The 25,592-nt window shown below is 41.5% G+C and overlaps 1 protein-coding gene across 1 annotated transcript in view; it reads right to left on the reverse strand.

Moving 5' to 3' along the window:
* The window catches only part of LOC118815290 (prospero homeobox protein 1-like), a 37,416-nt gene extending 14,423 nt beyond the window's left edge, over positions 1 to 22,993 (reverse strand). Inside the window, exons 1-4 of the mRNA XM_036581308.1 lie at positions 22,673 to 22,993; positions 17,849 to 19,783; positions 11,777 to 11,884; positions 3,940 to 4,134 (exon numbers count right to left, since the gene is read on the reverse strand). Of these exons, the coding sequence (XP_036437201.1) occupies positions 3,940 to 4,134; positions 11,777 to 11,884; positions 17,849 to 19,714 (2,169 nt within the window). The 5' untranslated portion in view covers positions 19,715 to 19,783; positions 22,673 to 22,993. The remainder of the gene's footprint in view (positions 1 to 3,939; positions 4,135 to 11,776; positions 11,885 to 17,848; positions 19,784 to 22,672) is intronic.
* Positions 22,994 to 25,592: the final 2,599 nt, after the last annotated feature.

Raw genomic sequence — 25,592 nt, forward strand, 5'->3', positions numbered from 1 at the left:
AAGAGAGAGAGAAAGAGTAATTAATGAAGATGCTTTAATTGCTGATTTTGTTCACTGTGCCGTGAGGACGAGAGAGAGAGAGAGAGGAAAAAATATCATTAAAACTTCCTAATGGGCTCAAGAGAGGAGCGGAAAGCATTTTGAAGAGGATGAAAGGAGCGAGGCAACAGAAGCAAAAAAGACGGCGGGAGACAGCGGGCGAGCGCGTCAAAAGAGGGGGAAAGAGAGAAGGAAGGAAACAATAACTACAAAAGACTTCTCAGAGGACGGAGAGAAGCGCAGGAGAGAGAAATCAGTGACAGAGCTGATTAGCATCAAACAGGGGAGAGAGAGAGAGAGAGAGAGAGAGAGAGAGAGAGAGAGAGAGAGAGAGAGGGAAAGTAAGAGGGGGATAATAAGAAAACAGAAAGAGGGGAAAGAAAGAAAGGGAAAGGGAGAGGTGAGAAAGATACAGAGACAAGGTAGAGAGAGACAGAGAAAGGAAAGAGAGAGATAGAAGGGAAGAGAGAAAATGACAAAAATATACAGAATTACTGAAAGAAAGGGTTAGAGAGGGAGAGAGAACTGAGAGAGAAAGGGACAAAAACAAAGCAGAGAGAGTGAAAGAGAGAGTTAGAGAGAGAGAGAGAGAGAGAGAGGGCGAGAGAGTGAATAAGAAACAGAGAGGGAAGTGGGAGACAGAAAAAAGGGGGAAGAAATGGGGAGAAAAAAGTGAAAAAGAGAAAAAGAGAGAGAGTAAGTGGAAGGTGGAAGAGGGGGAATAAAGAGAGAGAGAGAAAGAGAAGAAAAAGAGCCAAAAAGAAGGGAGGAAGAGGCAAAGAAAGAGAGGAAAAGATAGAGAGAGAGAGAGAGAGAGAGAGAGAGAGAGAGAGAGAGAAAGAGAGAGAAGAAAGTAATAAACAGAGTAAGAAAAGGGGAATAGAGACAGAGAGAAAGAAAACAGAGAGAGAAGGAGAAGGAAAGAGAGAGGGGATAATGAGAAAAGAGAGAGAGAGAGAAAAGATAGAAAGGTGAAAAAGATACAGACAAGGAAGGGAGAGACAGAGAAAGCAAGGAGAGAGAGGGAGAGAGAGGTAGAAAAAAATAGCAAAAAAGACAAAAATAGTGAAAGAGAAGGTTTTAGAGAGAGAGAAAATAAGAGAGAGAGAGTGAGAAAGAGAGAGAGGAAGGGACAAAACAGAGGCGGAAAGAGTGAAAGAGAGAGTTAGGAAGGGAGAGAGAGAGAGAGAGAGAGAGAGAGAGAGAGAGAGAGAGAATATGATAAAGGTAAAGCTGAAGAGACCTGCAAGGTGGAGCTGACTGTATGGGCAGTGAACCGGTGTGTGTGTGTGTGTGTGTGGTGCTGAATCAGCGGTGTGTCTCCTGTTTCTGATGGTGATGGAGGCAGGTGGGGGGTGGGGTGTCTTGGGGGCATGTAAGTTCACCACCAGCACAAAATCTGCCTGTACATCATATCACACGCGCACTGTACGGTCAGGTGGGTTGGTTTGTAAAGATTTGCATTGCTTGGCAAAATTTCCTTGTGCAAAGTTTTAATCAGCTATTAGATCCATCAGACACCTGCTGAGAAAATCCTTAACATGCAAAACGTCCCCCCCACCATGCCTCCGACAAACGCCCATACACACACACACACACACTCGCACACACAGGCAGGCCAGGCAAAACTTCACAAACAACAGTAGACTTATTCACTGATCTCCTCTCCGTATGCAAATTTCTCATTTATATATGTAAATAATCTTGAGCATGAAGCCTTAAGTTCCTGGAGCCAGAGAACAGAGTGTAAAAGAAACAACCTCTCCTTTCTTTCAGATCACTGGAGAGTATACTGCAGGGCATTGTGGCTGCCGTCATATTAAAATAGAAAACAGTTAAAAGGAAGAAGATGAAAGGAGTGATAAAGAGAGAGAGAACGAGAGGTTACATGTAAGGAGGACAGAAAAAAAACTCATTAGATTCTCACTGGGGTTAGTGCTCAGGGGCCTCTCACTGCCAGGGGCTCTGAGGGGCCTTAAGCTGGTGGGATTTGAAAGAAAATTATGATTTTTTTGACCAAAATGATGTCATTTGCTCTCGGGCCCTCCCCCTGACTGTGATTGGTCCTGATCAGTGCGTCATCTGTCCCCAAGACCTCCCCCTGACTGTGATTGGTCCTAATCAGTGCGTCATCTGTCCCCAAGACCTACCCCTGACTGTCATTGGTCCTCATCAGTCATTTGCTCCTGTGATTGGTCCTAATTAGTGCCTTGTTTGCTCCCGAGACCTCCCCCTGACTGTGATTGGTTCTAATCAGTATGTCATTTGCTCCCAAGACCTCCCCCTGACTGTGATTGGTTCTAATCAGTTGGTCATCTCATCCTCAGACCTCCCCCTAACTGTGATTTGTCCTATACAGTGCCTCATTTGCCCTCCGAGACCGCCCCCTGACTGTGATTGGTCCAAAGGGAACATATTTGTAACTCTCTCTTTTTCTCTTTTTATCTCTCTTTTTCTCTTAAATTCTCTCTCCCTCTCTTCCTCCTTTTCTTTCCTGCTCTCTCATTTCTCTCTCTTTCTTACTTTTTTTCTCCTTCTCTCTTCCTCTCTTTCTCTTTCATCTGTCTTTCTCTATATCTCACATCTCTCTGTCTTACCCACTCACTCACTCTTGCTCTCTCACTCTTCCTCTTTTTCTCGTTTCTGCTCTGTAATCTCTCTCTAATCTATACTTTCTTACTTTCTCTCTTCCTCTCTCTTCCTCTCTTTGTCTTACCTCTGTCTCTATACCTCTCACATATCTCTCTTTATCTCTCTCTCTCTCTATCTCTCTCTCTCTCTCTCCCCATCTCTCACTCACTCTCTCAACTCTCTCTCTCTCTCTCTCTCTCTATCTCTTTCTCCCTCTCTCTCACACACACTCTCATATCTCTCTCTCTCTCTCTCTCTCTCTCTCTCTCTCTGTAAAGCAGCAGGGCTCATAACCTTGCTCTGCTCCTGTGTGAGGTGTTTTCTGAAGAAGTGCTTTGCCAGCAGACCTGGGCCTTCCAGGGGACCGCACTACCCTTCCGGACACGCAGGACACACACACACACACACACACACAAACACACACACACACACACACACACACTCTTTAATCACACACACTCGCTCTAATAACTGTAGCACAAATCGCTCTTGCTCCAGTCCACCTCTTTAGCCATATCTATCAGCCTTACAGTGTTCAAACTGATAGTGTCCACAGTTACTGCCTGTCAAAAGTTTGGGGACATCTTTCCTTGGTTTTTAATTTTCTGAGCTGTTCAGGTGTTCAATTGCACCCTCATTGCTTGTATAATCTCCATAGAAAAGCACTGACCAATAGAATGGAGCACTCTGGAGTAGCCACACATTAGCCTGAGATCACCATGTCCAAGGCCAACTGTAAAGCACCCCCGGCATTGAAGTGATGGAGTTCCCTGGAGTGATGGAGCCCCATCTATTATCTTTGGGATGATCCAGAACTGATCATCCAACACCAGCTCCGGACCTCACTAAAACTATCTGAATGCAATCAAATCCTCACAGTAATGTCTCCACATCTAGTGTAAAGCCTTTCCAGAAGAGTAGAGGCTGTTACTGCAGCAAAGGGGAAGAAGAAACATTGGGTGTTTATCAAAGTGTCTTCCTTGGTGTTTTGCCTAAATAACGATTTCACAATTTTCTTTGCTAAACTGTTGTTCAAACAACTTACCGAAACTGACCTCACAACAACTGGCCTTTGGCTATATTCCCAAAGTTCGGCTTCTATCAGTTATCCTTTCAGTTGCTTGATCTAAACACATTTCTATGTTTCTGGGTTTAATTATTGCAACCCAGCAAAGAGAACACACTCATCTATGATAAAAACGTTTTTAAAAAGCTAAGCGTCCCCAAACGTTTGATGGCAACTCTGTATTTATCATCACACTTGTGTACCTCAAAGTCGTTGGCCTTGTTGTAGTGCATGTTGAGCGCCCTGAACAGCTCCGAGTCTCGGCTGACCGCGATCTCCTCCGCTCCGGTCACTCCGTCGTTGATGGCCTGTCGTGCAAACTTCTCCATCTGGATGTAGTAGAACTCCCGAAAGTTACTGAACCACTTTATCAACTGAGACGTGATACACCTGTTAAACTGTGGAGGACAAAGAGAGAGAGAGACAGAGAGAGAGAGAGAGAGAGAGAGAGAGAGAGATTAGACATTTGTACATGTAAGAAAAAGTAATACGTCATAGTAATAACAGGTCATTATTAATGTGCATTAAAAAGTGCTAGAATTTGAATTAATAACCATTTTCTTCATAAAATACAAACATTACAATTGGATTTCACAATTCTTATTATATTGAAGTGTAATAAATAATACAACCTGTCTTTATAAACACATTTACAACTTTATGATACAGGTCCAATTATTTCATGTCTATTTATTTATTAGTTAATTATTAATATTTAAAGGTATGTATTCACCATGTAATAATAGTGTACTCATCATTGAGGAAACATTTATGCGTCACAATGTGGTAAGATAATAAATAACTACGTAATCTTTTAAGGCAACATGTAGATTAATTAGTTATTTATTATGACTATGAATTGTTTTTACGTGTTAAATATCTCAGGTATCAAATAGCTAATTCACTATAAATAAACTACAATTAAATATTAGGTTACTACACTCTTAAATGTCATTAAGTACATTGTTAATGATTAAAATACTATTTATCAATACATACGTATCTATTATATAACTATTGCCTGTCATTAACAAACTACTACACAATGTTTAAGTTGTAGTTTGTTTTGGCCTGTTATAATGAAGTGTTACAGAGTTACTACTGTTTTTTTGCTAGCTTATTTTAATGTAATAACGTAATTACACAATTAATTACATTGTAGTTACATAATGCGTTACAATTACATCAGCAAGTTTGAGTCTGCACTTCCGATTTCCATTTGTTTTGACACTAAAGGTGACAAATACGTGGCAAAAATGTTTTTACCACCAGAAAAGACTGTATAAAAAATAACTTTTTTCAAATTCAAATCATAATACAACATCTCACACCTTTGAACTCATCCATATAAAAATTACAGCATGTTTTTGGTATCAGCAGCAGTAGTTGACATGTCTAAGGGTTAATGAAGCGTTGAAGGATTGGAAAAAGAGCAGCGGGCCCTCAGACAAGCCTTGTTAGCGAGTGTTCCTCAGGGGAAATGGTTAATCATTGACCAAATCTTCATAATCACAGATCCTGTGTCAACAGCGAAGATCACATTAACATCATTTACATGAATAAAAGAAAGGCCTCTCTCCAATCAGAGGCAATCTGGACGGTGCGTGTGAACGTGTGTGCATGTGTGTGCGCGTGTGTGTGTGTGTGTGAGTGTGTGTGTGGTGGGTAGCCCTCAGCTGCGAGGCCTGGGATGGATAATTGAGTAGAAAACTGATAAAGTCAACATAAAAAGAGCCATCTGACCCACAGGGGAGTTCAAACATCAGCTTAAAGCTCATTGACCAATCAGCAGCCAGCTTTCAACTACTGTTACCCCACAGGCACGGGACGGGGTGGAGAGGGGGTCTGAGCCAAATTCAATACAACCTTAAACCGGTTAAGAGAGCAGCGGTTTACAGTTCACCAGGGCAATGAACCCACAGAGAGGGGGCGAGAGACAGACAGAGAGAGAGAGAGGGGGGGGGGGGGGGGGGGGACTTGGTATATGACCAACAACCTTGTAGATAACTTAATCTCTATGGTTCTAAGAAAGACAGCGAAAGTAAACGAACAGAGAGAGAGAGAGGAGACAGAGGGAGAGTGAAATAGAGTGATAGATAGTGAGAGAAAGAGAGAAAGAGAAAGAAGAGAATTAAGAAAGAGAATTAAAAAGAGAGGAAAAGACAAAAAGAGGGGGGTGAAGAAATATAGAGAGGAATGGAGAAAGAGAGAAATAAGAAAGGGAAATACAGAGAGGGGAAAGAGAGGAATAGAGAATAATAAGAAGGGTAATACAGAGAGAGAGAGAGAGAGAGAGAGAGAGAGAGAGAGAGAATAGAAGAGAAAGAGGGAAATACAGGGACAGGAAGGGGGGATATAAGAATAACAGAGAAAGAGGGAAATACAGAGATGGAGAGAGATATAAATAGAGAGACACAAACAGAGAGAGAGAGAAACAGAGAGAGAGAGAGAGATAGAGACCTTTCCACGGAGTAAAAACAACAGCAGCAGCTGATAAGTCCCAAACGGGCCCCTTGTACCCTTTTAAATGCTCCACCCCCAAACCTCCCCCCCCACCCCCTCCACTACCCCTCCCTTCCCCCCATTTTCTCCTTCATCTCCCATCTTTCAGAAAAGACGACAAAACGATGGGCAGCAGCCCTCTGGGGAGGGGAAACAGCTTTTACATGGAGATTAGAGAGAGTACTATTGTTCAGAGAGAGAGAGAGAGAGAGAGAGAGAGAGAGAGAGAGAGAGAGAGACAGAGAGAGAGAGATGAAGCATAAGAGAGATGGTAAAAAAGAACAGAAAAAGAGTGATGTGGGGGAAACAGAATAAGATAAGAGATAAGATGGATGAAAAGATGGGGTGATAAAGAAAACATGACAGAGGAGGAGAGAGAAAAAGAGAAAGAGAGAGAAATGTTGAAGAAAAGAGACAGAAAGAGAGATAAAGGGAAAGAAGAAGAGTAAGAAAGAAGAGTAGAAGCTAGAAAGAGGTATGAAAAGAAAGAGGCAGAGAAAAAGAGAGAGACAAAGGGAGACAGATAGAGAGAGATAGAAGAGTTATTTGAGAGTTGAGAGTTTACAGGAGAAGGAAAAAAAGTACTCTACTTCTAATGTAAGTCAATGGAACCAGATATTTGTCCGGGTCATTTTGGGCCATTTCTTTTGGTCCATTCATCATGAAATTTACAGACAATGTAAAGGAGAACAGGCATTTTCAGATTATGTCAAAAACTGAAAAACGACAAAAATGGAGATACGAGGTTTTGTTCCGACAGCAGCGATATATAGCATTATTTGTTGTTAGCGTCGAATACCTAATTTCGCTAACCAATATTTATTTTGGTAAATCAAGTAAATCAACAAATCCCTGCGATGTCTGAGAGCTTCTAGAAGAATCTAGAACCAAACCTTTAAACTATCCAATAAAATATCTTCTCCTTTTTTTTTGAGTGTATTTGAGTTCATTTGTATTGTTTCTAAAGTTATGAGCTAATTTTACAAGAACAGCCCAGAAAACCTGCATAAACATTCACTGCTCTGTCCAACATGACAGTCCATCACACAAACACTACCATCAGAGACATGACCGTCAGGAGGTCCGTCCAGTCTGTCCTGCAGTGTGTGTGTGTTTGTAGGTCTTTATGATGAGCACTAAATCACTGACGATGACCTCATCACTCACAACAAAGACCTTTCCTGTCACACCACCAGAGAGAAAGAGAGAGAGAGAAAGAGAGAAAGAGAGAGAGAGAGAAAGAGACAGAGAAAGAGAGAAAGAGAGAGAGAGAGAGAGAGCGAGAGAGAGAGAGAGAGAGAGAGAGAGAGAGAGGACAAGTGTGAGTGTATGTGTGCATATTCTCATGAGCTGGTATTATTATTGGATGGTCCAGCACTCTGAAGTCATCTGTATACTTTACTCTCACTCTTATGCCCATTCTATCATGTGCCAATGTAACACCAAGAATCTGACACACACACACACACACACACACACACAGCCCAGTGTTTGTTCTTTACACTCATCCTCACTTCCTGATGGAGGACTAAAGAGAAAAAACAGTGCTAATCCCCTCGCCAGGAGATGGAAACTCTCTCAGCTCTGAAAAAAAACAGGATCTAGAAGAGGAAGGCCTTCTACATACCTTCTATGTTCACATTGCAATATTAAAATATATCATAACTCTGTAAAAACCTCCACATTTCTTTCAGAAAATGTCTACATTTCTGAATTTCTTTCAGAAAATGTGTAAAAACTTCTACATTTTTTTCAGAAAATGTGTACATTTCTAAACTCCATAAAATGTGTAAAACAAAAAATTAATTTCTTACAGAAACTGTGTGTAAATTTCTTTTTTTTGTTTCAGAAAATTGGTAAAATGTCTACATTTCTTCCAGATGTACATACATTTCTAAATTTCTTTCCAAAAATGCAGCCTATCAGTGCTAGAAAAGCAAACACACACGTATCTCATTAACACATATTGTAAAATCAAGCCGTCAACCAGATGAGCTCATGTATTTGTTGTAGTCACTGATGCATCACTAATTCCAGCTTGTAAAAAAAAAGATCTACACTAGCCTTCTGCGTGCACACACACACACGGGTCGAAAGTCAAGAGGTCCCTAAGCACTTCAATTAGCGCTTTAAAGGCGTCCGTTCTGGACGAGGTCACTCTTGTTACTGACCTCAGACCAGCTCGCTCGTCCACAGTGACTGTCTGAGAGGAAACTGGAGGGAGACAAAGGGAAAAGTCCACCAACAATTCGTTCCCACCGTTATTATCCTCCAGATAATCAGACCTTATTAAGATTATGGCTAGTCTTTAATATGCAAAGCATGCTGCATTGATATTCATGAGATATGTAAATATGACGAATGAGTAATGAGCAGCCACACTATGAGCTGTGGTGGATCCGCGAGAGAAAGGAAGGGGGGGGTGATAAAATCCGTGCCATGCATTGTTCCACAACGCAGTCAAAAACAAAGCCACACTGAGATAATGCCGCCAACAATCTGACCTTGTTTCATCGTTATGTTAATCTAATTCAATTAAGCAAAACCTTTATGCTTGTGAGGATTATGTAAAAACAAATTTGTCATGTTTCGATGTACGCTGAGGACCATTAACCCATCTTATGTCATAATTTGACGATTCAATTTAAAAACGTTATTTGTTTACGATGCACAGAAATACGACTACAGCACCAAAGTTGGGGACCATCTTGAAACGACCCTTTTATTGCCACAGTGGTAAAATTAACTGCCATTTGTACTACTTATGAAGATGTTTTCCTTATTTTTCCACATTTCAGATTAATATTGAACATCATAACTATAAAATAACACATGTGGTGGTCAAAAAGTTAAATCTTTCAAAGTAGCCCCTCTTTGCTGTGGTGCAGCTTTACACACTCTTGTTCATTCTCCCAAACAGTTCATGAGGAGCCACCTGAGATGCTGTTCCAACATTTGAAGAACATACGCATATGCCAAGACTCTGTTTGCTGCTGAAAAATAGCTGTTAGGTGAATTTTTGACTTGGTTTATGACATCTTAAGGCTTATTACATAGTAATAACATGGAAAACAAGGTTATTCTTAAGTTATAGAAGTAGGTTTCTACATATTTAAGAGGCTAATCAAAACAGCTGATGGAAATAATTTCATATGCTGGCATCAACATCGCTATATTTGTCGAAAATATAGTGGTGTGCAAAAGTTTTGGCACCCTGCTCTAATAACATGTTATTGATTATCAAAAAGAAATTAAGAACACATCCTCTATGGAGAGCACACACTTTGATGCACAATTACTGTTTAATTCCTGAATTTAACATAGTTGAAAAAAGGTTATGGCGCATTTGCACTTAAATTAGCAGAAAATGTATTATATTTAGGTGCACTTTTTCATACGAGTGTATCAAATTCAGAGAAAAATCCACAATGGCTGTGAAAACGTAAGTTTCTAAGTCTGTTTAACCAAAGGATTGTTTACTTGCGTGCATGCTTGTACCTCTATGAGTACGAGTTTTGACAAACATCCAGCTGAGGCCAACCGAATACCTATGTGGTTTGTGAGAAAGAGGGAAGTGGTTTGTTTACCCGAATGGCCAGCAGCGTCAAGGAGAGAGGAGAGTGATTGATAAGGGCTTCGTGAGGGAAACAAATGCTCGCTTCAGAATGTGACCCAACGCAAATGCGCTCGACGTGTTGGCACAGAAGCACGGCAGGTGATATATACTGCCCATCAAAAGTTTGGGGACATGCAGCCTTTCCAAAATGCTTTTAAAACAAATTACTACATTTTCTTCGTCAGTTTGCAATAACTTAACATGTTAAATTCGAAGCAGGTTTGTTTAGTGATAGTAACAGGGCCACATGTCTCAAAAGAATGGTTCTTTAAGGGTTCTTTAGTGAAGGCATGGTTCTATTTAGAACCATGAGTTCTATACAGAACGATTCATGCTTAAACGGTTCTATCTTCAGATGGATGGAGAGTGTGTTGTGCATGGTTCTTTATAGACGCTTTTTGAAAATGGTTTTACATAGAACCAAAAAGGGCTCTGTTATTGTTTTGATATTAAGCTTGTAACAATCAAAGAAGCCTTTTTGGAGCCATATAGAACCATATATAACACATTCTCCATCAGTTTCACAATTTAAGCATGAAATAGTTCTATCCAGAACTCATGGTTCTAAATAGAACCACTGCCTTTACTAAAGTACTCTTAAAGAACCATATTTTTTAAGTGTGTATCTTTGGAAATAAAGCCAAAGGTCACCCATTTGATCCCTTTTTGTGATGTCAGCACTCAAACTTTTCAGATATTTAACCACTTTTAGGTTAAAATTAGTTTCAGGATGTTCTTTGAACAATAGTTTGGAAGAGAAATGATTATCTAGACAAAACCTGTTCTTCACACCAAGGAAGATACTTTGATGAACATAAAGCTGAGTGTTGATGCTAAAATGTACCCAAAGGATTACATAACTATTCTGTGCTATCTAAACCTTTGTTTTCTTGCTTAATTGAAAAGTAACCATGGAAATTGAGCAGTATACTGCTTGGAAGGTGTCCCCAAACTTTTGACAAGAAGTAAATGGCTGTACTTTGGAGAAAAAGCATACCTGCCTGTGGTAAATGTCTAGGTGTGAGTTATGTCACATGATTGTGGATTGTTTGTCACCGTGGCTACAGTGACCCAAGGGCAGCTGGTAAAAAAAGGGGAAGTTTGTCTGTTCATTTGAATAAGATGGCCTGAATCTGTCACAGGTTTCATCCTAGCCCTCACGCTCATACACTCTCTGTGTGGTCTGAGAAGATCTCATCAACCACTAGTTCTCACACACAATTAAGCCTTTGTTTGTCATGTACGTGTTTCGTTTATGCTTTTCAACTTTCTTGTTTTCAGTAAAATATCATCACCTTTTATAAAGAACTCTTGAAGAACCACTTTTTCAAAGGTGTAGATGAGAACTTTAAGCAAGTTCTCAACTCATCTGCAGAAGCATCTCAGGTGGCTCCTCATGAAGCTGCCTGAGAGAACAGCAAGAGTGTGGAAAGCTCCATCAAGGCAGACTTAAAGAATGAAAAATAGAAGATATTTTAGTTTTGTTTTGGTCCCTGGAATGTTATAGTTTTGATGTCTTTGACTGTCATTCTGAAATGTGGAAAACCATAAAAATAGAGGTGGCCAAACTTTTGACCAGTACTCTCAGTACTTATGTACCTGTCTACCTACCAACCAATCAGCTTGTTTATCTGCCAATATGCCTCCATCTGACTTACTGTCTACCAATCCATCCACCTACCAGCCTATCAGGCTGGTGCAGATATGTCATTCACCCAAATTAATCTCCACTGGCCTTAACCAACACCAACAGCTGTGGCACTTAACATTTCCCTAACACCACCAGTGGCTGGCCAGCATTCTTAAGTGATTTCACCTGGACAAGTGAACTCACCTGGACAAGTACCACCCTCCCACCAAAAAGTGACACAATAACTCAAACTTTACTTTACTCTACAAACTTCCAAAAGTGGTCCACTCACCTTGACATCAGAGAAGAACATCTTCAGCATGTTGGAGCTGGGGTACCTGGTGTAGAAGAACATGAGCTTGGCCTTCTTCAGGTGGTTGGGGGAAAGCCCTTCCTGAATGTGCAAATGAGCGGGTTAAGGAAAAGCAGCTGAGCCCCGAGCGGAGAGCAGGGGCAGGATTTGCTTGCCATTATCATCATCATTACTCAAGGTGCCGCGGCGTCACGGCCAATAAAACGCCACGGCCAAGCCGGTTTTACATGAGAAAGCCATTTCGCAGGCAAAGCGAGCAACGTCTTTCCCTAAGCCCTTCGCCTCGGCCAACCTCCTCCTTCAGATGTAAAAGAGCGAGGGGAGATTTGCATGGCACCTACAAATACAGCGGTAAGCACTTGGAGGAACCCTCTGGGTCTCTCACAAGGCATGACGAGCTCAGGTCAAAACCTCAAGAGCTACATTTTTGTGTTCCAAATGTAAAGGAGCTGCTGTGTTTCTTTGCTCTATCTTATTGCATTAAGAAAAGTTGATAAACAACGGATATTCTTTAACCCCCTTAAACTCTAAAGGCTGAAATTTGAAACCACTGTTTATATTGAAGGTGTACACACCATCATATGACTTGAGTGCCTTGAGCACTGGCTGATAGCAACATCTATCCAATATTTATTCGGTAAAATTTTTAAAAGCTATCATGCTGAAACTTCTTGACCAGTTGACTAACCCACAGAACAAATTGATTATGAATACAATACAGAAAAGCTTACCAAGCTGTTTGATAGGTTCAACAAGTAACAAGATCTTGCTTACATTTGTGGTATTTTAAACATTTGAACCGAAATCTGGACAGTTTGGAGTCTTTTCTATGGTGCATAAATCTTTAGACATTATATATTAACAAGCAGTCTCTGATAAAACCCCATGGTGGGCAGACTGCAGATTGTTCACAGTGGTGGAAAGTTTTTTCAAGCTTGGGTATAACTTACACTTCCCTGTATTTTAATCTTATGTACAATTAATTCAAATTAATGAACATATCACTGCTGTCAGAACAAAATCTCACATCTCCAAAATGGTAACTTTACAGGAGAAGGAAAAAATATACTTTACTTTCAATGTAAGCCAATGGAACCAGATTTTTTTCCCAGTGCGTTTGGGTCATTTCTTTTCATGCATTCGTCAAGAAATTTCCACACAATGTAAAGGGCAACAGGCTTCTTCAATTTATGCCAAAAACTGAGAAATGACAAAAATGGAGATACAAGGTTTTGTTCTGACAGCAGCGACATACTTTTGGACTCGTCCTCCTGAGTCAGGGTACAACCTGTCTTACGCTGATCATATACATGATCCAAGTTGCGCAGTCAATTGACACACATACACAAGCACAGAATTTATGTTTAATTGTGTTGTGCATAAGTTACATTATTTGCTTAGAGAAATAAAAGCATTGGCGCAGATTAAAGGGTTAAAGAAGAGGGCAGGGTGGACGTGGCCCTCTCAAAGTTTGAAGGGGATGGAATTGTCTTGATCTTGATCTGAACACATCCAGACTTTCCAGACTTTGCTTTTTAACAGTACATATAGATCCTTGCTACAGAAAATTACTGTTTAATGACATAATGTTACATTTTTCTTTAACACTAATAATGACTATAAAACACTTACATGATGGGTTGAAGTGAAGTGAAACCCACCCTGCTGCATATAAGTGATGCAACTAAACAAATTCTCGTTAAGTCAGTAACTGCTATGTGATTACAAGAACTTAAAAGTATTGTGCTACGTTGTTTTGTTACGGGAAAAAAGTAAGTTAGTCACTAAGTAACGTTGCACCAAATTACCCACAACACTACAATTAACAAATCAGTGCTATCTCTAATGTTAATTGCTAAATACTACTTCTTAAGATGAATAACTGAATAATATGCAGAAAGTTTATGAGGTTAACTATGAGTAGTAAAGTTCACAGTATTAAAGTAAATATCTTTTATGCACCTACACAATACACACCCACATACTTCATAATAAACTGCTGTTATGGCCTCATGACAGCAAATTTGCCACCCTATATCATCTCTGTAGGTTTCAATTTGACTGTTACATTTAGAGGTTGGGAAGGACAGACTGACATGCCTAGGAACCGGTCAGCATTTATCTAAAGACATCTCTTTGATCCCACAATATGACTGTAAAATGACACATTTGTCATGTAAATATGGTTAATCCGAAAACATAAACACGTCTTGTAAGTGTGCACACATTCAAAGACTCAAAGGAGCCCCTAAGTAGAGTACTCCACATGAATGAGAGAAAGAGAGAGAGAGAGAAAAAAAGGGAAAGGGAACGGAGAGAGAAAAGAGGAGGGGGTGGTTAGTTGGAAAAGCGCATCTATCGCTCTCTCTCTCTCTCTCTTTCCCTCTCTCTCGCTCCCTCTCTCGTTCTCTCGTGCCATCTGGTCTTGCTTTATGAGCACAAAGGCCAGAGAGAATGAAAGAGGGACAAGCTGCTCTTTTCTTTCGCAGCATTACTTCATTCAGCGCCACGGATGAATGGATCATGTGCGACCGCAGAAAGAAAACATGAAAGCTAGAAAGCTGAAGACAAGTTTAACAATGCAAACACAAATAAAAGTTAAATGTTTGCAGTGTAACATCCATGAAGAAATGAACGTCCTGTAGTTATGTAGCAATAAAGTTGCTTTTATGGGGGCCTCAGCTTTGCTAGTTTGTAATGATGTGTAATGATATTTTCAGTGTCTCCATAAAATTTGTGATGAGCTGTTTTTAAACACACCGTTTCCATCAATTGCTTGGCAAGTTAAACTCTCAGGCTTCCAACGTGGTGTTAGAAAAAGTTATGCGGAACAATTTTCAGGCAGTTTGTTTAAGACATCTTCGTGCAAGTTCACGGCAAAGCGAACGCGTCGGGTCCGCTGTGTTGATTATCGGCGTTTCTCTTTGCGAGGGAGGAAAAACTGCTTGGCCAGTTGTCCGGCTGTTTCAGTCCAATCTGCACTTTTTCCACCATGCGTTCTGCTTTCATCAATAATCTATTTAAGCTAAGAACGCATTGTAAGTGCGAACGGGGGACTGAGTGTGACATTCCTGCAGAGGACGTTCTCCTGCCCTAACCTCCGCCACACAACAAAATGGCTGATTATGCGATTCTGCCAGACAAAGAGTCCTCCGCACCCTCCTCCCCAGCCCTGCCTCCTCTGACACCGGCTCTGGGCCTTTTGTGTGTCTGTCAAACAGAGACTAGCTGCCAGTAACCCGGTGGCCACACTGAGGCAACTTTCACCTGCCACTGCTCAAACCCGATTGAGATTGCTCAATACGAGCCATAAACGAAATGTCATCCTTAGACAGAAACAAGCTGTAGGAAACTCCCAAATCTCTATTTACACCATATCCTGAGCCATAATCCCATCCCTCTTACTGCCAAACTACCTCCATTCTTAAATCCGTGGTAACCCCATTCCCAACATAGTGTTCCCACTTGTGCCTAACCTCATTCCCAACACTTCCATAACCCCATTCCCAGGCACCAGAGAACCATCCGCTATGCTTCTCATACTTTTACCTAATCTTTATCCTGCTGATGCCCTAAACCGTGGCTGCCTAAACCTTTTGGCTTGGGGGTCCAAAGTGCAGTATTGGCCAAAAAGACAAAACAATATATTTATACATTGCAAAGGGCGGTAGCTTTTAAAGTTTTGAAGAATATATTTTGTAAGATTATATTAGATTTTGTTACTAAAATGCATCAAAATTAAATTTTACAAGGAAAGAATAAGTATTTAAAAATAAGAATTGAATACATTTTAAATCATAATATCTGTTCTCATTGGGTGAGGGGGTAAGGTTAGTCTAACCTTTGGCCGAACTAAATCAAACATCCTCTCAAGCCAACACTGGCCTGTGGGCCACATTTTGGGCTGCCCGGTTGTCAGCATATTGTTACTATTGAAATGAAACCTTGGGTCTTCATTTTTGTCCATTTCTTCAAAATTTCATGATAAATAGACCAATAGAGATGGTCCAAAATGACTTAGAATAAGAGAATCTTTCATGGAAAGTTTATCATTTCTGAGCTACAAGATTTTGATCCAGTAGCAACCCCTAATAATACTTAGTTGTCAAGTATATCATCTTGCATATATTTTCCTCATCTGAATTTGAACCCTATAGTCAACCTAACAACCTAAAATCTGAGCCTTGCTTTTTCGGCCCAGAATAATTATGTATTACTTGCAATTACCAATGTTAAAGCTACACTATGCATGTTTTTGGGACGTTGGAGACCTCTCTGGTTAAAATGTGTAATTGCACACAAGATGTGGAAGAACATTTTGGAATGTGGGTTGTGCTTCCCTTAGTGGATCAATCTGATGATTGGGCGCACATTGAAAGAGTATTTAAAGAGAAGTGAATTGTCTACTTTTGTCATGATATCTTCAGCAACATAATGCTGATTTTACATTTGAGACCTAAACATCGAGCCGGACCTTCTTTTTGAGCCTGTGCATGTGACATTGATATGTAAAGATGTATGATGTGGTCCAAAAAACTTCCATTCAATCGGACGCCTACCTAACATGCAGCATATTTTAATTTTTTTCTCCTGACTCAGTGATGCTACTTCTTTCCATTTTTAATGCTACTTCTTTCAAATCTTAGCTTTAATATCTGTTTTAGTATCTGAAAATGCTTCCATGTACATATTGGGAAGGTTAGTTTTTCATCTAATCAACATCCACTATTCTTTTTCACTGGCTAATCTTTTCAAGTGCAATCATTTTCAAATAGCTATAATAAAACACACTGCGGCTGGTGTGCAGGGTCATTGTTTAATTGCTTTCCATCCCTCTCTTCCTTTATTCCCCCCGCTCTGGTTTCTGGACGGGGTGGCTGAGGAGAACGCAGGGGCCCTTGGCTCGGGAGACAAGACGAGGCAGTGTAATGAAAGACAAACAGACAGCCGCAAACACCTGTTAATGCCCGCTTCAAAGAAAAGAAAGAAAGAAAAAAAAAAGCATTGAGGAAAAAAAAAAAGAGGGAGATTGTTTGGCTGCCAAGCAACAGCTGAGGGCCCTCAGGTTGTTGACAGATCTTTATGAATCAAAAGGGGGGAAAAAATGAAAAGGAGGGATAATTGTTCCTCTCTCTTTTTTCTATAATAGGATATGATGAGGGATGACAGAGCTGGAAGCTGTCAGTCATACAAAACACAGACAGGGGGCTAGGCCTTGAGACCTTAGTTGAACCTCGAAGCTTGGCAACAGAGATATTAGTCACCAAATTATGCCCTAAAGGTCCAAAATTATTTTGAATCAGTTTAAAAAGTATGCAAATTTTAATTTAAATGTTTTTAAATGTAAGGATCTGTTTTTTTTTGTGACCAGGCTTATTAAGTGCAATGAATATAGACAGTAAAATATATAGAGTATCAGTGGTGACAATGACACCACAATTTTGGCCGTGGACGTGGCAGTTATCAGGTTAGAATGAGTGGACTGTTACACAAAGACAGTAAAAGAGACATCTACTGTCTTAGCAGTGAGACCCATTCTACGTTCAGTCCCTCAGGAGTTAACCTGAAACCTCCATCCTTCTGGCCTATGCACCCTTATCACAAGGCCATCACATGGGGTTAAACCATGGGAATCAGAGGACACTGCACTCTAATGTATGTCTGGTGGGGTGAGTGTTCTTGGTGAAAGGCACTTGAGTTGGAAATGGAAACGCTAGGGTGACTTCACAAAAAAAAACGAGCAAGTAGAAGGCCACTCTAACGGAGGTCTGAGCTGAGTTTTTCTAATAGTGCTATAGAGTAGGATGACTGTAGAATAAGTAGCATTTAGAATGTTCCTTCTAATCATTAGGATAGCTTAATCGTTAAGTTCTTGATTAAACTGGTGCTTACAGGTTTAACAAAAAGAAAATGTTCCAAGTCTTCAAACAAAGAGGATCTGGTTTTGGATAGTGCAATTGGATAGTGCAGGATTATGTTATTATTATAAATATGAAAATATTACAACAGCAGAGGTCAAGCAAGAAAAAAGGCCAGGTTTAAAAAGGATATTGTACTCCCTGAATATGGCGAGATGTCAGACATGTCCTGAAGGTCTCCACACTCAGACTTGATGAGTGATAGAGACAGACTCTCAGCTGTGCTCCCTGGGTGGGTTGGCGAACAGGACCGATGGTGCCCCATATGGTGGTTTGATGCCATCTTGGTCCGTAAGCTGGTGGTCTCCCGTGAGAGGTCCATGGAATCAGGTGAGCCTCTGTCTTTGCCTGGGTACCCTACCGATGGGGCACCAAGCGGGCCCTGGAAGGGGTACCCCATGAGAGGAAGAGGAAAGGGATGGCGAAAAGATGGCGGACTGAAGCCCATGTTGGCGGAGAGGGAAGAGGGGTGTAGGGAGGGATGGTGGTGGCCTCCATGAGCACCCACTGCCGACGATTGGTGGTGGTGCTCGGATGCAGACTTCCGCACCACTAGAGGCAGTGCCTCGGTCTGATCATTGGCACTGGGGAGCGGGACTCCACCAAACGATTCATGAGGGCTGGGAATTATCACATCGCCAAAACACTGAAGCCTCTGATTGGCTGTGTGAAAGTTCGGGTTGTCTCCGTTGATGCTGAAACGATCCTGAGGTGCAGGAAGTGGTGGGAACACCTGTGGGAGAGGCCGTGGAGGTTTTGCAAAGACCTTTACTACAGTGTCTACAACCTGGGACATGGCAGAATTTAGTTCCTGCTTCAGCGTCTCAGCAAGCTGTTTGCCTTCTGCGTGCATAGAAGTTGGACCTTGACCCTTGCTCCTCAGCGCACCCTCCCTTTTGGGCTTCTCTCCATCTAGCAGGGATTGTTCCTTTAGTAACGCTCTTGCCCGGTCCAGAAAGTGCCCTGGATCCAAGTCTGACATTTCATTATCGGAACGATCGGCAGCAGAATCCCGCACAGGGCGCTCATCAATATCGCCATCGATGAGTCCAGCATCAGAACGGCCGCTGTCTTCAGAGAGGTTTCCTCCATCATGTTCTGGGTCATTCCCTTCAGAGTCAGTGCTATCGTAAATCTGGAAGAACTTCTCTTGCAGCTGTCGCAGCTGTTTCTGCATGTCCTCGAGCTGCAGCTTGAGCTGCCTGCGTTCCTCCACCTTTTGCTCCTTGCGCGCTGACACCAGCTGCTGGAAGCTGTGCTGCTGTTGAGGAAGCTTCTGCTTGCGCTTGTTCTCGCGGTAGCCATCACGTGGGCTAGATGGCTGCTGAGGACCCTCTGCTTCTCCATCCCCATCCCGCTCTCGCTCCTTTGTGCTGGAGTTTGATGGCATCATAACACTGGGGGAGTGGCTCATTCCACGTATGATGTTCTCTACACGAGCACGCTTAGCTCGGAGGTGTTCATCATTGAGTCGTTCGACATCAAAGTGACTCAGTGTGGAGCGGCCGAAGGGTGAGAGGCACTCCTGAGGGCTGTCCTGGGATGAATTACTGCATGCATCCTCCTGGGGCACCTCAGATCCTGTGCTGGAGAGGGCGCTACCATGGAACCCTGGCTCCGCTCCTCCACTTCCTCCATTTTTTGCCATGTTGCTTTTCAGAAGCTGTGAAATGATAGTGGCACCAGGAAAGGGCATCATCGCATCCTCATATGAGTTGGCCCTCTTAAGAAGCTTCCGGAGCACATTGGATTTGGTCTCAGTGGCATCCTCGTGCCCGAGCTGTGTCCCTTGGCACTCCAGCAGGTCCTGCTCCCGGCTGTGATGGGCGTTCATGGCCCCGAAGATGGCGGCGGATTTGGCTGCGCGGGCTGCGATACTGTCAGCAGAGGCTGCCGGTGTAGGTGTGGAAGTTGAACCCACGGTTCTCTTCACGCCAATGTCCACTCGTCTTCTTTTGGTCTGTCGGTTTAGGAGGGACTCACTGTCATGGTCCGGCATCCCTGGTGCTACTACTGAGCCATTTCTCACAGGCCAGGGCTCGCACTGTTACAGTACCACTCCAGTTATCTGCAGGCAAAGAGAGGGACAAAACGACAAAACATGGTTCACTAACACCGTAATTGTAAAAGTCCTATTTTTTTCCCCAACCATTTATATGAGGCATTGGGCTTGTTTTACGTATTCCCTCTACATATTTCCCCTTACTTATTTCTTGTAGAAGGTACATATAATTTAAACTATGCCGTACAATATTACTAGAAAAATTATATTAACCAAACAAAAATAACAGTATAATAACTACATAACGCACAGCATTTTCCAGTCAAAACACATACATGGCACATTCAAAGCAAAGGCAGAGAAGACTAAAAAAAAAAATGGGTTGCTCATTCCTATGTCTATTTTTTATGCATAAGACAATCTGCCTAAAACAAACCTTAATTCTATGTTATCCTTAACACAGTCTGTTTTTTGATGAAATTTTATGAAAGTTTTTATGAAACGTCAGGACAGAAAGCAAACGGAGAGTGCGAGTGGGTGTATGGTGGTGGATAATGGGGGAAAGCACCTCCGCTTTGCATACACAAGCAAAGTCCTACATTCTGCACGCTGCCCTACTGACAAACAGAGCAACAATTGTCGGTTCACATGGAAAACAACAACAACAACAACAAAAGCTGCATAAAATTATGTTAATCGCCTTTCTACTGTCCTCAATTACATAGATTTGGACCAGGGACAACATGTAAGAACTTATGGTTTTAAAAAAACATGAAGATTAATAACACAGAGGTACAAAGATGACAACAGAAATTATTCCCACGGTTATCAGACTCAGCCATTGTCTCAACCAGGCATGATATAATGTCAGCTCAAACACCTGTGACCCGGGTGTTTTGAATTATATAATTTTTCGACAGCTGATGAAAATGAGAGGTTTTATTAAAATCATAAATTTAAAAAAAACAACAAACTGTGGTTGTTATTTTTACTTTATTATTTTAGATATTATGGTGGTATAGAGGAAGAGGTCAAAAAGGTCACATTCAGTTTTTTTGGAGGACACAGGAGTTGAACATCAGGGCGTTTAAAGAATAAGGCTCCTCTTTTCAATATATATATATATATATATATATATATATATATATATATATATATATTATATATATATATATATGAAGCAATTCACACATCAGTTTCATATTTTACAAAGTACATTCATCACATTTTGTGTCCAAATTTGGACTTGAAGAAAGGGTGTAAAAAAGCCAAACAAGCCAAATTCAAGTATCGACGTTTAATCAGTGCCAAAAATATTACGCGCATTTAATTCGTCCTTTTTTTTGGATATACGCTTTTTACATAAATGTGCAACTCAAACAGGTTTCAATGGTAATCGCACGAGCAAGAAGCAAGACTCTAGCTCAGATTTTTGAAACTGATATTTTACATGTAGACTGGCTTATCGCTCCTCTTTCAAGTTAAATGATCGTACAAAAAGAGGTCTCGCTTGAAAATGAATGGACAAAGAAAAGATTTAGGCTTTTAATTTATGACTTTTAAAGTCCCCAATTCGTATCCACCATATTCTGCAATTTGGGATTAAACTTGCTGTTGGAGTTTCAGCATAAATCAGACACTTGTTTTAAAACTAAAGTAACTTTTTTTACGGTGTGATATCTCGGAGGTTAGTGTGGAGGAACTGGCGAGTTTCACTCCTCAGTGTGAGAGAGGAAGAGCAGGCTGAAATTCAGCCTAACTTCCCCATGCATCAGCCTCACTCTCTCTGAAAAATCAACTTCGCTTTTTTCTCCTGCATAAAACAATTTCGCAAAATTCGCCAATATTAATTCGCTTTGCTTTAACGTAATGGCATAAAAAGGCAACATTCAGGCTCATGTTTAAGAATAAGAAGGCTCGGTCGTTCAGACATTTGTGTCTACTCTTTTATCTAGACTATGTGGTTTCGATTTTTAACAATAAAACACCTATTACATCACGTCATGTGTGCATTGTTATTTATAAATAGAGACTTGTTTGACTTAAACTTCAACACGAACCCTGATTATCTCATCTGAACTATATCCGATCTAAACTGACGTGACAAAAGTCAAAATAACCCAATGGGTGAATTCAAAGATGCGCAAATACGCACACGCCATACAACAAAAACAAGCACTTTTAAACGTGTGCGTGCGCGCGCGCGCGCCAGACGCCTCCCCAGCACCTGTCTGTCTTTCCTCACCGCGCACCTGTCTCCCTCCCCACGCATGCGCAACAAGCCTCGCCGCTTTTCAGTCCGTTTCGCAGAATTGACGGACAAGGAGCGAAAGCGGAGGAGCAGAAAAAAGCTCCGGCTCCCCTTCGCTCACATTTAGGGCGACTCACCGCAACGTGTCACTAAAAGGAGAAAGAAAAAAGCAGAAAGAGAATAAAACAACTCGCTGCCACTGGCCACAATAAGAATCAGAAACATCCAAGTTCAAGTGCGCAAAAGCGCAAAACGAGAACATAACTTTGCGGGTGTTGAATGAGGTTAAACCTCTAATAGAGCAAATAAACCCGCACACCCGGCCCTCCCCGGGGAAATGACCGGCCAGGACAGCGCGCTTAGGAGGGGAGGGGTGCAAATAACCCCCAGCATGGGGCAGAACTCAACCCTAAACAGGCTAAAAACGCCACTACAAACGCGCAAAAAAAACTTCGCGGAGCAAATGTGGAAATAATAAAGCGGGGAAGCGCGTGTAAGGGAGAGCAGCGCGAGCGAACTACGAGCAGCTTTAAAGCACCATCACGGACACTTCAGCCAGCAGGAGCTCCCTGTAACACAGCACAAGTACAAAAGCGCAAAAATTGCGGCTCGCCTTTTCCTTATTCTTTACTTCATTTAAAGCGCAAAACAGCCGATTTGCGCTTTGTTCGGTTTCCAAGATCTGTACTAGAGTGTTTACTCACCTTGCAAATGGACGCAAGCCGGACAAAAGAGGAAAAAAAATCCCTGTTTCTTTTATCCGAGGGGAGAAAAAATAGAGAGAGAGTGAAAGAGAGAAAAAGGACGTGCTCGAAGCGCGCGCGATGTAACTGAGCGATGCGCGTGGGAGAGAAAGAGAGAGAGAGCGAGAGAGAGGGATGAGGGAGAGAGCGCGTGTGTGTGATAGAGAGAGAGAGAGTGAGTGTGTGTGTGTGTGAGTGTGTGAATGTGTATGAGAGACAGAGCGCGCGCCGGTCCTCTCGTTTTTTTGCGGCTCCTCCGGCAGCGCGAGCCACTTAAAGACGCGAGCGAAGGAAACAGGAAGGACCCTCCGCGCGCGTCACGCGGCAGCAGCGTCGTCGTGGTGATGTAACGGCGCGCGCTGCCAATAAGGAGCGACCGGAGGCTCGCCAGGGGGATGAGGACAAAACAGCTGAAAGAAAAGATAAAGAAACGCTCTCTTCTCTTGCCTGTTATTACCTTTGCTGACAAAGTGATGGGGCTTCATTAGGAAAGGATTTGTAGCGTTATTGGTCGATTAATTGTCGATTATTGTTGGTAAATATCTACAGTTTAGCGGTATTTAAAGCTATTTGTATGTGCATTCGCTAGTTGTGGGTGAAATGAAGTTTAAAACATAAGACAATGTTCTGCTTATAACCTTAGCTGGGGCTTAGTTTGCAGTTAAGATGGTTTGCAAACATGGTAACGATTTGTAATCGTCGATTAACAGCGATGATTTTGATATTTTAAGCTTTTGGGGGGCTTTTTGTGTGGAATGTTTTCACTATACTGCGCATTAGATGTTGTGCATTTGTGAAAATGTGGTGCACTAGTCTATTTATTATTCATCTATCTATTTAACCACTAAATCAACGCAAATAATTAATCAGTTTAAAAAATAAAATTGTCTTCTTTGCTGAAAACGGGTGTGGAATGGTATAGGCTGCCTGATCTGACTTTTGTTTGTTTGTTTGTTTTTCAAAACAATAAATTAGCCATGCAACGATATTTCATCTTGTTGTTTGTCGGATAGACAGGGATTATTATTTTTTTAATATTCAGTACTTTTTTGCGTGAACCTGTGCGTGACCGAAGTGTCTCTTCTGAGGTGTCGTTTGTTTTTTTCCCACTCGTTTTCGTCACGTACCGCCTCCTAGCGCAGGGATTGGCTAGCAGTTCGAGCAAAGCGTTCCAGAACTGTGGGCAGCCTGGGAGTACAAACTACTAGCCAATCACAGCGCAGGAGGGCGGGGCTTGTTGGGCTTACTGGAAAACGGGTGGGAAAAAAATAACATCGCGCGCTTCTCTGAGATCCAGCGCTGCTTTTTTCCCCTAGCTTTCAGCCTTTGGCTGCATTTACTGTATGAAAAAATACATATTAATGCTTTATTTCTGTATTTAGTTGTTCAGTCACTGCAGGAGAGCAACTGAGGTTTTTATAGTCTTTTTTCAGATGAGTTTATACACACAGACACACAAGCGCGCGCATACATAGCATCACAGGATTCTAGAAAACGTGAAAAACAACATCCATGCATGTTTTCTGCTTCTTTGTTTGCATGTATGTATGTAAGCTATTATATATTACGTATGCAAATTATATCATTTGTAATATTTTGCTGAACATTTTTGTGGTCACTCTGAAGCCGCTGGGTCTCGGCTCTCACTTTCCCCCCTTTCTTTATTTTATTTCATTCAATTATTATTTTTCCTTTATGTGAATTTTTCCCTCAATTTGCTTTTCAGCATGAACCCAAAACACACGTTTAAAATCCCGGAGACGATTCATTAAAATATGTAACCTGTATGATTTATTTGGCTGCTCGACTTTGAGCAAAAATAAAATCGCAATCACGTTAAATTAGAGTAATTAAAGTAAACAAACCCCTTCATTTACGACGTAGCCTGTAAAGACAACATCTTAAGTATTGTCTTAATAAGAGACAGTCTCAGCGCGCGCTGTTGATATTGTTAGAAAAAAAAAATGTGACAATATTACAGTTGGATTAACACGAAAGTCATAGTTAAAATAAATAACACGTCTAAAATAATATATACACATCTAATATGGTAATATTATAGTAATAATGCAGTTTAATATTCTACACATTTAAAAAAAGGGTGCTTCCAGGGTTCTTTAGTAAAGGCAATGGTTCTCTTTAGAGCCACGACTTCACATTTGTCTGCTTAAATGGTTCTTTGCATGGTGAAATGGTTCCTCAATTTGATGGAGAACGTGTTGTATATGGTTCTATGTAGGACCTTTTTAAAAATTGTTCTATATAGCACCAAAAAGGGTTCTGCTGTTGTAACGATGTCAAGCTTGTAACAGTAGAAGAACCCTTTTTGGTGCTATAAAGAACTATTATTAAAAAGGTTCTATATAGAACCTTACACAACAAAATTTCCATCAATCTGAAGAACTATTTCACCATGCAAAAAATCCTTAAAGCATGCAGATGACTCTATCTAGAACTCACAGTTGTAAACAGAACCATGTTTTTCGGTGTGTACAGTAATAAAGTGCTAATTTATACCTTTATCTGTTGTTGAATGTGGCAAACAGAAATATATATAAACAGGAACATAAAAATATAGAGATTTATTATGTATAATAGACTAGGAGCGGTCAGTGCGGTGATGGGGCAGTGACCGCTGTTTGGGCCGCAGTTTCTGACCGGCCGCATGCTTCTCTCTCTCTCTCTCTCTCTCTCTCTCTCTCTCTCTCTCTCTCTCTGTCTCACTGGTGGGCACGCGGGATGGAAAACACGTCAGGACATGAAAGAGGGAAAAAACAACAACAGGGAAAGCGCGAGGAGGTGAAGAGGACGTGCCGCGCGTGTGTGTGTGTGTTGTACCTGCCCCTCGCGAGCTCTCCCGGAGCTGTCCGGTGGGCACGCG

The sequence above is a fragment of the Colossoma macropomum genome, unplaced genomic scaffold, assembly GCF_904425465.1.
Source record: "Colossoma macropomum unplaced genomic scaffold, Colossoma_macropomum, whole genome shotgun sequence".
Taxonomy (NCBI): domain Eukaryota; kingdom Metazoa; phylum Chordata; class Actinopteri; order Characiformes; family Serrasalmidae; genus Colossoma; species Colossoma macropomum.